This window comes from Mesoplodon bidens (assembly GCF_964165515.1).
Source record: "Mesoplodon bidens genome assembly, chromosome: 2".
Classification (NCBI taxonomy): Eukaryota; Metazoa; Chordata; class Mammalia; order Artiodactyla; family Ziphiidae; genus Mesoplodon; species Mesoplodon bidens.
The window spans coordinates 100710800-100727529 of record NC_138177.1 but is presented as its reverse complement, the minus strand read 5'-3'; the positions used below and the strand labels follow the sequence as shown (position 1 = coordinate 100727529).

Below are 16730 nucleotides of genomic sequence, written 5' to 3'. Positions count from 1 at the left end.
AATTAAAATATTTGCAGATTTTAAAAATTAAAAGTATTAGCACATATGTTTAACTGGTTGCATTTTAGATTTAGGTAACACTTTTCAATTTAAAGAAGATAGTATTTGTGGAAACCAGTATATGTACAGCTGGGATAGTAGAGAACAGGGTATGGAATTTGATCCCTTTCCTGGTGGCTTTTATGTGCAGTTTTTAATTGTTGAGTTTTATTGTCAAGGTCATACTTTTTCTGATTTTTATTTCTTAACATTGCTGATATATTTTGTTCACTTTTACAGGCCCTAGATGGTCAGAATATTTATAATGCTTGCTGTACCCTAAGGATTGATTTTTCCAAACTTGTGAATTTGAATGTAAAATACAACAATGATAAAAGTAGGGATTATACTCGACCTGATCTTCCATCTGGGGATGGACAACCTGCATTGGACCCAGCTATTGCTGCAGCATTTGCCAAGGAGACATCTCTCTTAGGTATGATTTTTATTGTCTATACCACTTTTCTCCCATTTTGCCAAATGGGAAAGTGCCTGTTAAACTCCAGTAAGTATAATGAATCTCCTATTTGGAATTTAAGAAACTATGTTAGGTTTCTCCCCGCATCAGGTAAGAAAGCCTATGTATGCTGTTGGAAGAAAGCCCTAAGTTCATAAGTATAATGAAAATTATATCAGTTATATTCTTTTTCACCACTCTCATCTTCTCTCCCAGAATAGAAGAGGAAAAGCTCTAATGAAGAAATACTGTTGAGTTCTTAATAAAATATTTACACTTTAAATTGAAATCATGCTGTCTAGGGGCCCTTGTGCATATTCTTTAGGGCCAATCTAATTGTTTCAATTTAGCACTGCACAGACAATGAAAAGTTAACAGAAGCAACATATAATGGGAGTAGGTGTATAGATTTTTTCAAAGCATATTATACTCTCTCTTTTAAACAATTTTAACTAGAAAGGATTTTATATAAAATTTATTTTGGTATTTATCAGTATTTGCATTTTGTCTTAATCATTGTATTTCACCTCATTCTGCAATGGATTTGACCCACCTAATCAAAAACAAAACAAAACAAAACAAATTTGCAACTAATAGTTGACAGAGTCAAGATGAAGAAAAAATAAAGGAAAATGTTATTTTGTAAGTAAAATAAGTGATTTATAATTTAAGATGAAATTTTACAGTTTTATTTGATGTATTCAGGAAATTCTTGGTTTCTGAAGTTTGTAAGATTATCTTTAAATGAGTTGTTTCTATACATATGGAACCCAAGATTGATGAGTCACAAACTAGTTCTTACAGTTTAGTTTATGTTTATCAATTAAAAAAGAAAAAGCATTATAATGAAGTAATTTTTGGAAATAGATATTTACTTACTTTGGATATATAGCATGTGTTATCCATTTATAAATATGTAATATAAGTGATACATCTGTGAAATGAGACACACTAATGCACAAGAGAAGCATTTGATATGTGAAATTAATTCTGGTAATTTTAGACAAAACTGACCCTTTATTCTAATTGTCTAATACATCTAGCACAAGTCATAGCAGTTTATCATGACCATAATAGATTCTTTAGGTTGGTAACATTCATTCTTAAGAGAATCTCTATCACTGTATGGGGCTAATTTAAGGCTTTATTCCCTCAACTTGGCTTGTAAGTAGATAATATTGACTATTTCATGGCGTACCATTTTTTAAAGTTAAGAGTGAGACAATAATGAGTGATACATGGCCTTTGCTTGTAATTGTTACTGTGAATTCTTAAATTTTTTTAACAGATAGAAATTATTTTATAGAAAAGACAAAAATCAACATTTACTGAATAGCTTCTATGTCATAGGGATTCTGCAAGTCACTTAGCAGATACATTATTTAATCCTTAAAATAACCAAAGTAGAAGATGACAACAAGATTTTTTATAGTAGTTTGTAAGAAGTTTAAAATATTACATGCAGCTCATTAAAGAAACAAGGGTGAAATACCAAGAAACTTCAGCTAGCATCAAACATATGACCGTAGTAATCACTTTCTTGGACCCTAAGAGCTATTTGTGTTTGCTCATTTGGGTGTAGTTATATGAGTTTGTATGTGTTTTTGATTCTGGGTGGAGTCATGGTTAGAAGGAATTCATCGTTTTCCTTGTAATCTCATGGCTTTGATGGAATTTTTTAAAGTAATAATAAGTCTTTCTCATAAAGGATTATAAAGTTACACCATAACTAACTTCTGTCTTATTCAGTGCTTTTATCATTTTTCAAGTGTTCTACATTTTTGCATTAAAAGAATATGAGTAAAGTTGCTCAGTTCTTAGTAAGTAAATTTGGTGTCTTCTTCCAGCTCTGTCTTGAATATTTTAATATAATATGCTGGCATACCTCGTTTCATTGTGCTTCACAGATACTGTTTTGTTTTTGTTTTTTAAAAACACATTGAAGGTTTGTGGCAACCCTGCATTGTCATATGATGGTTAGCGTTTTGTAGCAATAAAGTATTTTGTAATTAAGGTATATACATTTTTTTTTAGACATAATGATGTTTACACACTTAATAGACTACAGTATACTGTAAACATAGCTTTTATATGCACAGGAAAACCATAAAATTTGTGACTCACTTTATTGCAATACTTGGTTTATTGTGGTGGTCTGGAACCAAAGCTGCAATATCTCCAAGGTATGTGTGTATTTTTGTTTCTGTGCTCTGCCTGATAAGAAGAAGGAAAATATTTTGTGGTGAAATGTGAATTCACCTTCCTTTACTAAATGACTTCATCGTTTACCTGTTTTAATGGTTTTACATCTTATAACTGGGGTTTTTTATTTTAAATGTCTGCAAATAGTTTTTGAAAGTGGGTGAGTTATAAGTTTTAAAAAAAAATGGAATTTATAATTTTATGAGATAACATATTTTGATTTTTTTCTTGTTTTCTATGTAAATACATATTTTGTACAAAATTAAAATCACACTATTTGCAGTTTTGTGTTTTATTTGAATTCTTCTACTGAGAATTTTTTTGAAAAATGATAATTATAATAGCTTCATAACGTTCTAGTGGATATATAATACTTTTGGAAGTATGTTGGACATTTAGTCTACTTTCATACTTTTCATTAGTATAAATGGCGCTGTGACAAACACCTGTACATAACTTTTTTGTCTCTTATTTACTTAGACTAGATTCCTAGAACTAGAATCATTGGGTCAAAGAAAATGTTAAAGCCTTCTGAATCTTGTTACAAATTTCTTTCTAGAATGGTGATATTAATTTAAACTAACATGAATGGTATATGAGGCTGGCTATTGTACTTTTTCCTCTACCAGCTTATTATAATTGTTATATTTTATGAACTAGTTTATAATTTTTCAATGCTTATTAGGTACTTACAAGTCTCTGAATTGGTTGTCTGGATTCTTTCTATTAGGATGTACAAAATGTAAAATGTATATTAAGGATATTATTTTCATATTTGGTATGAGCTAAGCATTTAACTTTATACTTATATTTTAGACTGGCTAGTTACGGAAAAATATTTTAAAATAATTCATCACAATCCAAACGTTTCCATTTACAGGACATTAACTTTTTTTTACCCCCCAGACCTTTGGTGGGTACTGTTATCTTTATGAGGAACCACTTACTGTTTTCCTTTTTTTTTTTTTTTTTTTGCGGTACGCGGGCCTCTCACTGTTGTGGCCTCTCCCGTTGTGGAGCACAGGCTCAGTGGCCATGGCTCACGGGCCCAGCCGCTCTGCGGCATGTGGGATCTTCCCAGACCGGGGCACGAACCCGTGTCCCCTGCATCAGCAGGCGGACTCTCAACCACTGCGCCACCAGGGAAGCCTACAGTTTTGCTTTTTAAAGTAGTCATCAAACACTCTTAATAGTGACATACACTGTTGTGTTAGTGAGGTCATGCCTTCTGGAATGGTGACTAAATTTTTTTCTCTGTTTATTTGCTTCTAGTGATATTTAGTAAATCAGGTGACTTCAGATTACAACAAACTAATATTGGTAGGATCCATTTCCTGCTTGAGTCTTCCTCAAACAGTACTTGTGCAAAATGAAATAATTGCTCGGTATCCTTTTATTTCAAAGATTCTGTAAGAACACAGATACTAGGTGATAATTCTTTTCTGCTAAATATTTAGGGGGATTCACTTTACTTTGTATGATTTTTATATTATATCTAAGCACTTGACTAAATTTAATTAATTTGGAATCAGTATTTTAAATTTTAATTGGTTTATTTTACACAGTAATTTTTTAAGACTAGCATTCTTGGCTTCCTTTTTTTAGTGCTAGGGACCACAGTGTCTCCAAAAATGTAATTTATTCAAGAATGGAGACTGAGGGCTTTTTAATTAGATAGAAATCTGACATTTAAATACATAATCACAAACTTGGCAGACTATTAGTTATTCACATATTCTACATCAGAGAACAAGGTGATCAAAAATCCTTGAGATTATAAATTGAGATGTCATTATAATGATCATTTTATCATGTTTAAGAAGTGTAGTTAATTTATTAAGGGGTGGTCACTTTTAGAAAAACTGCTAGAAGTAATTAATTTTTCATGATCATGTTGTCTACATTTTAAAAATTAATGCAGATAATACGTACAAAGAATACTTTAGAGCCTTCTGTGTATTTTGAGTTAATAAATAGCAGCCGTTCTCATCATACTATTTTAACAGAAAAGCAAAGCAAACTTTGAATAGGATATCTTTTGAGGTGAAAATAATTCATAACTGAGAACAGATATGACAACCATTTATTCATAAGGGTAAATATGTAGTTCTTATAGATCAGTGTTTCTCAGTCTTTCCTGCACATCAAAATCACCAGGTCTTACCCTAGACTGAGAATCCCTAATGATTAGTGGGTTTCTAATTTTTTAAGATTCCAGGATTCCAAGATGTAGTGGGAGTTGAGAATTACTGCTATAGAGGATAGTTTGTAATTTTTTAGGTGCTTTATTTTAGTTTTTTAGCAAAGTTATTAGTGTTCTCATAAAAACATACTTTATACCTATTGAGCCAGTATTCTAATACTTTTCTTTATTCATGCCATATAAATCTGTCTTGATATCGGTACAATTCCACTGATAACTGTTTAGCTGTTAAATTGAATTCGGTTTTATTTTCTGTGTGTTTATGATGCATAAAATTAACAAGTAAACTTGTTTTTAAAATATTTTTTGAAACTTACTTTAAACTTAATATTTTAAAATTTATTTTTAAATGACTTCTGAAAGCTTTTGTTTTTGTTACTTTTGAATGGGTTATTTACATTTTTTTTTAAGTTTTTATTATCAAAGACTTCAGTTATCATATCCATTATCTCAATTCACTAGTTCCCACACTTGTTTTATCTGTTCATTTTTTCTGTTGTATTTTGAGGCAAATCCTTAACATCATGTCATCTCAAACATTACCATAATTTCTCTAAAATAATGACATTTTCTTACCAAGTATACCTGATCAAAATTGATTAAAACCTGATTATCATACCTATCAAAATTGATGATTTCTTAATGTTGTTGAATACCCAGTCAATCTTTCATTTCCCCAGTTGTCTCAAAAAGTTGTTTGTTTTTTTTTTGTTTTTTTTTGTTTTTGCGGTACGCGGGCCTCTCACTGTCGTGGCCTCTCCCGTTGCGGAGCACAGGCTCCGGACGCACAGGCTCAGCGGCCATGGCCCACGGGCCCAGCCACTCTGCGGCATGTGGGATCCTCCCGGACCGGGGCACGAACCCGTGTCCCCTGCATCGGCAGGCGGACTCTCAACCACTGCGCCACCAGGGAAGCCCTCAAAAAGTGTTTTTTAAGCATTGATTTGTTCAGAATAGGATCTTCTCAAGGGCCACACATGGCATTTGGTAGTTATGTCTCCTGAATGTCTATTACTCTGTTAAAGTCCTCTCCGTCCGCCCCAACCCTCAGTTACATTGACTTATTGTGGAAACCTAGTTATATTCTTTTAGAAAATGCCCAATCTGGATTGGTCTGGCTATTTATTTCCTTATAGTGTCATATTTTTTTTTAAGATCACGTGTTCTTGTGTATTCATATTTATTCATTTTTAAAAAATATTTATTTGACTGTGTCGAGTCTTAGTTGCAGCCTGTGGGTTCTAACCAGGGACCAGGGATCGAACCCAGGCCCCCTGCATTGGGAGCATGGAGTCTTAACCACTTTCTGTCTTTAAAGGAAGTTGCAAGAGCTGGGGTAGAATTGTTCATTTTAAAATTTGGATAACATTTTTACTTGTGAATCATGAATTAACTTGAAGCAATAAGCTTTAAAGAATTTATTTAACTCCAAGTACATTTTATATAATATATGAATTAATATGTTTTAAATCTGGAAATTTTTTTGTCTTCTCAGCAAAGGAAATAGTTGGTGGTAATTGCATACTTCATACTTTGGAGGTATAACGGGCCATAAACATTAGGAGAATTACATTATTACATCAGTTCATATTTACTTATTTACCAGCCTTCTCAAATGGGATAAGCTTATAACTGTAGGACTAAAATGTTACTCATAGGCTGCTTTTTAACTATCCAGGGTACACATTTTCATTCTCAGTTCTTAATGGTTGATTTTATAGTCCTAAACTGATTTGTTATGGTCATCCATTCTATTGTTCTCAGCTATAGCTTTAAGAAATTTCTTTTATTAATCCTACGTTTACCTCCTCCTTTTCCATGATACCCTGTCACATATTTGAAAACCTTATATTTATCCTGGTGTTCATATTTTTAAAGCTAAACAGCTAAACAACAGAAGTTGATTCAGTGGTAATCAACTTCAGCCTTTGGTTGTAGAAGACAGATTTAAATTAAATCATACTGTAGATTTAATCTTGAAAAGTTTTTAAGAGTTGCCAGTTATGTTTGTGGTATGGCTAAAACAAAGCAAAGCCTTCTAAAGTATATTACTGCTACCTCTGCAATTAGTAGAAGAAAAACTATGCATTTGTGACCATAGTATAAAATGTGCCTCTATCTGAAGGAGGTAAAAGTTATGCAGGAACTTTTCAGTCTCTAAAGATGCACCAAGAAAGCAGTAGATACATACAGGACATTTTAATGTTTTTTTTTTTTTTCTGAGTTCTTCCTAACTTCATATTTCTCTTCCTTTTAATTTCTGTATTTTTTCTTTTTCCTATTAATCTTGATTTTAATTTAAAAATGGTATTCTGTCTCTGAATATACCTCTCCTTTTTGCCCCACTTTCTGAATTTTTCTTACCCTCCTTAAGTAATTGCTGTGAGCTTTTCACATTCCTAGAAGCATTCTACCTCACCTCAGTGGCATCCTGCTTTATTCATTAATTGCATTTTTCAGCAGTCATTTTAGCACTGTGCTGGGTACTGTAGGGGCTCAGAAAAATTACAAGGTTTCTGTGCTTGTAATCTTGTTTATACTCTGGTGGAGGCAGCATACGCCTGAATATCTCTAATGTGAGGCAAACTGAAACATATAATAGAGTTTAATGTAGTATTAGAGCATAATGAAGTGAGTAATTTATCATCCAAAGGAGAAAGTGGAAGGGCTTTATGGGCCAAAGCCACTTGATTTGGATAAGAATAAAGGATTTAAAAAACACAGCATGAGAAACGTGGTGAAGAATATATCATGCATGTTTAGGAAGTGACAAGTATTCAGTTGTGAATGAGGCATAGGGTAATTGGGAAAACATGAAAGGCAATGATGTCAGAAAGAACTAGTTTGAGAGAAGATCTTAGAACTGATGCCATCCCAAGGAGTATACTGGAGACTATTTAGTCTAAGTAAGGTAAAATTGTGAATCTAAACTAGGGACAGAAATGAGAATGGAAAGAAAGAAACATGGGAAAAATTAAATGTAAAACTAATAGGGGGCTTCCCTTGTGGCGCAGTGGTTGAGAGTCTGCCTGCCGATGCAGGGGACACAGGTTCGCGCCCTGGTCCGGGAAGATCCCACATGCTGCGGAGCGGCTGGGCCCGGGATTCATGGCCGCTGAACCTGCACATCCGGAGCCTGTGCTCCGCAACAGGAGAGGCCACAACAGTGAGAGGCCCGCGTACCGCAAAAAAAAAAAAAAAAAAAGTAATAGGACTTGGCACCTTACGATATGATGACTCATGAAGAATTAAACTTGTGGAGGAAATTCATCCTGGGACTTAGGCAAGAGTTCTGTGGGGTTGAGAATTTGAAAGGCCAGAGGAGTGTTATTTAAAACTTTGGTTTAGAGAGATCAGATTTGTAGCTGCTAGACACAGGGCTTGGGGGTGGGGAGAAATTGGATAAAGGTGGTAAACAGGTACAAACTTCCAGTTATAAGATAAATAAGTACTAGGGATGTAATGTAACATGATACATATAACGAACACTGCTCTATGTTATATATGGAAGTTGTTAGGAGAGTAAATCCTAAGAGTTCTCATCACAAGGAAAAAAATTTTTTTTCCTATTTCTTTAATGTTGTATCTGTATGAGATGATGGATGTTCACTAAACTTATTGTGATAATCATCTCATGGTGTATGTAAGTCAAATCATTATGCTGTACGCCTTAAATTTATACAGTGCTGTATGTCCATTATATCAGTAAAAGTGAAAGAAAAAAAAAACTTTTGTTTAAGATTCTCAGGTATAAGAGAGCAAGAGGGCTAAAGACTTGAAATTGAAACTTTAAGCACTACACATTTATGTTGTGGGAAAGTAAAGAAGTAAGGGATTGAGGGATGAAATAAATAGGGTTAAAATTAGAAGTGCCTATTCAGTTTAGTAGTTACCATAAAGTTTATCTTATTCGTAAGAATGGGTATAAATCAAATTATAATGGATTAGGAACGTAAATTTGATAAGAAAGTACTTACTACTCTTTGAATAAGTGCTTTAGGAAGGAAGGAGAAATGGGATGGTAGTTGAGGAGCAAATCAGGGCCCAAGAGGAAATGTTTACGGTGAAGGAGTATGCATAATCATTAAGAGTATGTGATCCAAATCCAGACATCCTCAGTTCAAAAGCTGGCTCAGCTTCACTGTCTCAGCTTTCAGTCATGGATATAATGATAGTAATCCCCATGTTCTAAGGCTAGTGTGAGAATTAAATGTGTTAATACATAGAACTTTTCACAGTGTCTGGCACAGAATGAATGCTAATTTCATATTAGCTAGTATTTGTTTTGAAGGCTAGCTTAAGTCCTAGAATTGATTGTAGTAGATTGGATCAAGAATATAGTGGAAATGTTGGGGCCTACGAAATATAGAGATACTTTTCAGGACCATTGTGAGAACTGGAAGGAATTCTTATCAAGCTTACATAGAGATTTAGGGGCAGAGCTGGAGCCAGAACTGAAGTCATCAGCTTTTGATAGTCCATGTTCTTTCTTCTCACCATTTGTATCTTTATGAAGAAAGGGGAACAGATGAAGAAAGAAGGGAGGACTTTTGAAGTTGATTGAAAATTTTGAGGGAATTCTGATCTCAGTCTTACAAGATACTTGCTGAACATAACAAGGTTGAGAATAGGGTACAGGACTTAAGTCTAGTGGATTTTTAGGGAATTCTTGAAAATAGGATAGGAAATGCGGCTAACATCAAATAACAAAATGTTTGTGGAATCAGTTTGGGGTTGTAGGGTGTGTGTGTGTGTGTTTTCACTCTAATATTTTACAAACCTAGATGAAAGCTTATCCAAAATATAAGATTTGGTTTATCCAAGTCTGGCATTGTAGAGCATTAATGGATTAGGAACAAGCAAGCCAAAATGCTCTAGACATAGTATAGTCTAGCCAAGGGAGAACAGAAAGGGAAGTGGTTATCATATAGGCTAAAAATGGGTTGGTTCAGTGGCTGGTATGGGAGTAGGAGGATCTATCAGATGGAAGAATGAAGTCAGGAAAGGGGATGTAATGTTAGAAATGAATGGCAAAAAAAAAAAATCAAAGATGTAGCAAAGGAAGTTGGTAAAACAGACTGATACAGTAAAAATCATCAAAGTAGAACTTTTTAAGAAATAGTGAGACCAGTGTGTCAGACAGATCACAGGATGAGGACAAGAGCTGAGATAGAAGGAAGAAATAAAGCCAGGTGCCAAAGTCTTAATGTAATGAGAGAAAATGTCCCAGTGACCTGATGGCTGTTTTGATGAGAAATGATTGCATGGTCCGACCTCAAAGACATTCTAATTGGTGACGGCAGAACAGCAGTCTGAAGGTAACATTGGGTGGTGGGATAGTGGGATGAATAATGCACCCTTTACTTTCCTTTGGGGAAGGGTTTAGAGAGGTAAAAATGACTTTTTGCGAGGGTTATAAGTTTCATCAGGACCAAGCAAGCTTTTAATTAAAAATTTTCTCTAAGGAACACATTAAATAAAATGCAATTGTTAATGATAGAAAAGAAAAATGGGTTCTAGAGGGTAAAATAGAAATTGAAGGGAAGGTTGGTGGAAGAGGAAGAATGAATTATTTGAGGAAAAAATAGCAGCTGTCATTGTCAAAGGTAAAATTTTTATTTTCAAGTCAGGAAATAAAATATTGTAAAAACTGCCCCCCTCACCCAGGACCCTATACTACGTGAATTATAACAGGCCTCAAAGTCCCACCACCAATCCTCTGTTCAGTCGTATGTGAGAAGAACGACCACCAGATGTCTTGAAGAGGGAAAAGAAGTGTAACACCAAAAACAGGGGAAAGAACTTTAAGACCAAAAGATATGATGTAATTGACTTTGGATAGATGTTTCAGAATAGGAAATGAAAGGATAAAACAAATTCTGCATCTCTAAAAAGCATGGATAAAACTGTCGTAGTCGAGAGGAGCCTAAGGAGGTATAACTAAATCTAATAATGGCATCCTGAAACAAAGAAAGGACACTAGATGCAAATTAAGGAAATCTGAATACTTCATGGACCTTAATTAATAATAACATATTAATAGTGGCTGATTAGTTGCAACATATATCATACTATTGTATGATAGTACAATATATGTATAATATATATGATATATAACTATATCATGCTATAGTAAGATATTAATAATGGGGGGAAAGGGGTGCCCAGGTTATAAGAACTGTGGAGAATTTTTAATTTTTCTGTAAATCTAAAACTGTTCTAAAGTAAAAGTTTATTAAAAATTATAGGTAAAATTTGCAAATGATTTAAGATAAGTTATCAAGAACAGTTTAATTCTTCAATTGTAATGGACAAGGTTAGGGATGTCTGTGTGCCTCAGCAAAATATGACCTGAGGGATAGAGGGATAGATAGGTACATAATTTATAATCACTTCATCCCTGTGGACTTTGAATCTCTATCAGAGAGATAGGTACATGGCAGTGTGGCCATCAGTCTCAGGGAGGAAGAGCTAGTAATGTGTCAGAACTAATACAAGAAATTTATTAAATTGCTGAGTCACTCAAAATGCTGGGTGGCCCAGCTGATGAAGATCATTTCACATAGAAGGGATCCCTGTGACACCTTCCTTTTCATGTGGCAGTTTATGAAGCTCTTTGACGTTATTTGATTCTTATAACAATACTGAAAATAAAACAGACGTTTTTATCCCCCATCTCAATGTGCATAAATAGTGTTTTTTACAGCATACCTGCTGCCTTGAAGATGTAAATCATTAAAGTTATTTCTACAGCTAAAAGTAATCCATTAGAGCCAATGTGCATAACGTGTTTTATATGTTTTTTACAAAGGGAAGATAGTAAATGTATTTTTTCTCACAGCTAGGAGTTAACATTAATATGAAAAATACAGTGCAGACTTCCTTTTCAGAATTCATTATTATGGCGTAAATAGTACATCATGAAATACTTCGTAGGTTTTTATATTTTTGTGTAGCAGGCAACACTGAGAGTAAACCTAAAAAAAAAAAATTACCTTATTGACAAAATAAATTTTTAGAGAAGAGTATACTGAAGGAAATTGTGGAAACTATCCTTAGAGGCTTTAAAAGTCCAATAAAAACCTCAAGACTATTCTAGTGATTTGGAACTGTGAAAGATGACTGAAATAGTTTTTCTAAGTTACCAGACTAGGAGAAGAAATAGTGGAAGAGAAATACATGCTAGTGGCGCTAAGGACAGTGACTGCCCTCACCTCTTGAAGTACTTTTGCATCATGCTCTGGGCTGCCTAAAATGAAGAAAGATCATTTGGCAAGAGGATAGATCATCTGACTTCGTAGCAAGTGACCCAGAATGGTGAGAATAAATGGAGAAGTAGGGAGATTATGAAGTAGCATTTGGATAGTAGCAAGAACAGTGGGGACCTCATAGCTTACATTCCGCATTTTGCTGAGCTTTCCATTATCTCCTTACTAGAAGGAGATAAATTGTATCTACTTGGAGCCACAAAATTTCATGAATATTTTCACGAGAAAATTAACAGTCTTATTTTTACTAAAGTGTAATGTTGTTTATTAAAACATGGCATTCTTTTTTTTTAAGTCTTTCACACTTCAAAAAGGGCTTTAGCCTAGTCTCTTAATTCTTAATTACCATTTTTAATTAATTTTAATTATTTTAATTCTCAGTGTTTATTTTTCCATGATGTCTTGATGTTTTAAATAATATTGTGCTACCAAGGTGTCTCCATTACAAATCCCAGACTTAAAGTTTCTTTGAATAAATTTTTCATCATCTTTGAATATTTTGTTGAAGTATTATGATTGTTTAATTGTATATTGGCATGGCAGAGATGTATTTTAGAAGAAACCATTTTCTGAAAAAATGAAGTGTTTAGACTGATATATCAAATGTATTGATGTTTTTATATGTGTTTCATGAATTAGTAATTTTTCTTGAAATATCAACAGAGAAAGACAAATGATAAGTAACTTAGAACTATAAGTTTTGGAATCTAACTACATGTCTAATAAGAGTATGCAAGATCAAAATGACTGTGAGTACCTACCTAGGAATTAGGAATGTACCTTACATTGGCAGCATTTTAAGATATCCATTGAATGTTAAATGGAAACAACCTATCAAATGTAATGAGAGCTCTGGTATTTAACATTGAGAAGTTAGTAATACCATAGAATAGTTAAAGTGGTGGATCCTAAAAGGCACTAAAGTCTATTATGCATGAGTAATTATTAGACATGAGAAGTTTCTATTTTAAAATCAGATCCTTATTTCTGGATTTACTTTAAAAATAAAATTGGTGAGTAGATACAACATGATTTGCCATGAGTTAATAATTGGTAAACAATTGTGGTGGATACATGGGGCTCATTATTTTAGTCTCTCTACTTTTGTATATGTTGGAAATTTTCCAAAACAAAAGGTAAAATCTAAAAAATAAAAGTGGAGAAATAAGAAAAAAAGATGGGGGGAAGGAATCCCCAAAAATGGTATGTGGAGTGGTGGTGGGGGACTGTAAAATAAACTCATACAGAGCAAGAGTGTAAATGAGAAACACCATTCTACTGATGGGAGGGTTACTCAGAAAAGGTAAAAGGAGATTGGGAGGGAAAAATTTTATAAGTCAAAAACTAAAGAAGTTAAAAATTGTCAGTCTTCAAGAGCCCTTCACCCTGCCAATGAAAGGTCATAGTTTCTGTAAAGTAAAAAGATAAACAAACTTGGCTAAAAGAGTAACATCTGAAACCAGAGGTAACAGCACATCCTTATGACATGTACAAGAAAGCTGGAAAGAGAAAAGAAGAAATAAAACATGAACTTATGGGACAACAGTACTAAGGGCCAGTTCTACCCAGGTATGTCATGAATTAACTTCATGTAGGTTGAATGTTTGTCGCCTTTATCATGAGAAGGAAAAAAAACATATAACTCATTTCTTTAGTGAACTAATATTTATGGAGAAATAAGCTGGTATATAAGAATTTAAGGGATGAAAGGAATCCAAGTTTATTGATAATTGAAATGTGGGTAAAAGATGCTGAGACAAAGGGAATTCTGTGGAATAAATGAAGAATCCTGAAGATGACAGAACAACAGTTAAGACTGGAAAGTAGAACAGTAGAAATAAGAAGGAAATGTTAAAACTGGTAGGTAAAGGATAGGAAAATACTGAAAGAGAAAGCCTGTGTGATATAGAGACTTTTTCTCATTCTTTTTACGGAGGAAGTGTTGTAATTGAGAAACTTGTGTTATACCTACTTGAGTGTGGAATTAAGGAAAACAGATTTTGGTAAGATTTTCTTTAGGTCACTTGAATGAATTAAATAATGATGTTCAGGGTGATTTTGTCTCTAAAAGTAAAGGACTTATATATGTTTTGTAAGCTGTAATTGTCTAATTTCAAGCACGTTTATAAAGTAGGTAGCACTTGTATAAAAAAGTGAGTTACTGTTATGTTGAAGATGATTTTTTTTTAGATTTGGCTCCTCACTATGAACCATGGAAGTGAATTTTTCAAGTCTCTGACTTGGAAGTATATTCTTTATGCTGTGTTTGCTTTTCCATAGGAAATGGAATGTTGTATATTTAATTTTTTTAACATAATACAGGTATGTACCTTAGTTCTAATATTTAATGATTTCATTGAAACCAATTAATTTTATCTACTACTTATCAGCAACTAATTTTTCTAAATATTATAAAAATTAACTTTCAGGAACCATTTGGAACGGTCAGCCCTAAGCCGTGCAGCCATCGTGCTTAAATTGGTTTTTGTAAACGACTTGTGTGTGTTTCGTAAAATATGCTTTATTTTAAAATTAGGGCTTCCTGTTGCAGCTGTTCCAGGAGCTCTGAGTCCTTTGGCTATTCCAAACGCTGCTGCAGCAGCTGCTGCAGCTGCTGCTGGCCGAGTGGGAATGCCTGGAGTCTCAGCTGGTGGCAATACAGTCCTGTTGGTTAGCAATTTAAATGAAGAGGTTAGTAAAATAATTTTCTGGTGTTTATTTTTTCACTCCATTTCATTTGTGAAAGTTTTTCATGTTTATTTCATTTTGCACTTGCCTTTCTTTTTATGTACATTCATTAGTCAAAGTATTTTCCGTGTGTTTCTACTTCCGAATAAAATCTATGTACTTGTTTAGGTAATACTTTATTTCCATAGACAGTCATATCTCTTAATATATATATATATATATTTTTTAACCTAACTACCTATTTTTCCTAAGAAAAATATGGTGAAGTACTGTAGTTTGGCTTTTTATCTTTTTGTTGTTCTCAAAAGGCAAATGTGATCTAATTTGCAGATGTAACTGTAAAACAATTTTGCTCTTTGCCTTTTCTAATAATTTGCTTGTTCATTTCATGCTTATGTGTCATTGCATTTTTTTAAATCTTATTTTATGTGAACTACTCTAATACATTTTTCTTTGAAGGTTCTTCCAAAGATCTTGACGAGGCACTCTTCAAGTCTTTCTTAGTAATTTTTTCTTTGCAGTTATTAGTCATTGTCTTCTAAAAATATTTTTCAACTTTACCCCTCCCTGAACCCCTCCCACCCCGTTAAATAAAGTTTATTGCTGAGTTATTTTCTTTAGTTGTACATTTTATGTCTGGTATATTTTATTTTGATTGCTATGGAAGCTGGTATGAAATGTGGGAAGCTCAGTGTATCAGTTTATGATGTCTAATTTGAATATTTCATTTTTAATTGGCCTCTGTTAATACGAACATTAAGCTATTTTATCATTTAGTACTATTGTCATCCACAGTTCTGCATGCTAAAACGTTTGAATCAGAATGCCTTTGTTTTTCTAAAGAATTTTGCCTGCATTTCATAACCAGCCATGCTTATGCAGTTAAAGTTCAAAGTTTAAAATTCCTGTGCATGCTTTCCTTCCCTATGTTGAGATGAAATGCTGTAATTTACTCTTTGATATAGATGTACTTTACCCATATTTGTCTTGGATGACTACATTTTACTCAGTTTTTCTTGTACAGTACATAAACCAACCATTTTCTGACCAAATCCTGCATTTCCTATGTACTGACCTATATTTTATTTTTTTTTTGTTCCCCAATTCCTTATTTTTTTCTTCTGCATTGCTGTTTCCCTTCCCCATTTCATCCTTTTCCCTGTGTGTTCACCTTCCCTTTCCTTGTCTTTTCCCAAATACCCATTCCCTTCCCTGTCTTATCCTTTATTTTCCTTGTCCTTGTCTTCATCCCCTGTCTCCATTCCCTATGTTCATGCTTCTGTGCTTGAACAAATGTTCCTCGGACCAACTTGCCCCAATTAACCGCCTTGAACCATGATCCATGACCACCTCACCATTCTGCGGGAACCACCCTTCGTTATGGATGATCTGTTCATCTCCGCTCTTCCTCGACTCTTCTCTCTTCTTGTCTTACGCTGCTTGCTCTTCTCTCCTTCTAAAGATGGTTACGCCCCAAAGTCTGTTTACCCTCTTCGGTATGTTATTGTTAGCACTATACTTTTATTATTGATTTGATTTTTGTTTCACCTTAAATTCTTATTTGTAGCTAGCACTTTGGCTTAAAGTTGAATAGTAAATCTTTTGCTATTTTTCTTTGCTATTTAAAACTCTCCATAGACACAAAATTTGTTTTAATGCATGCTGATTTATTTTGCATGGTCTTTAATTTAATATCATTCACATAGCTTTGAGGGTTTATCAGAGATGATTCTTTTCAAAATTCACTGTTCAAAATCTTGATCTTCTTTATTCATTTGTGAGAATGATGAGTTTGAATGAGTGATCATGTTGATGTCTGAATGTTTCATTAATATGTCAGAAAGATAATCTTTAGCTGACTTGCATGTAAAAT

The 16730-nt window shown here is 33.6% G+C and overlaps 1 protein-coding gene across 4 annotated transcripts in view; it reads left to right on the top strand.

The window, feature by feature from the left end:
• PTBP2 (polypyrimidine tract binding protein 2) overlaps window positions 1-16730 on the top strand; it is an 81775-nt gene that overhangs the window by 55626 nt on the left and 9419 nt on the right. For 2 of the 4 annotated variants that reach the window (XM_081216987.1, XM_081216986.1), the window contains exons 8-10: window positions 280-475; window positions 14721-14860; window positions 16320-16353. In XM_081216987.1, the coding sequence (XP_081073113.1) occupies window positions 280-475; window positions 14721-14860; window positions 16320-16353 (370 nt within the window). Of the gene's footprint in view, window positions 1-279; window positions 476-14705; window positions 14861-16319; window positions 16354-16730 lie in introns of all 4 variants that reach the window. The other 2 variants (XM_081216985.1, XM_081216984.1) reach the window with 1 other exon arrangement.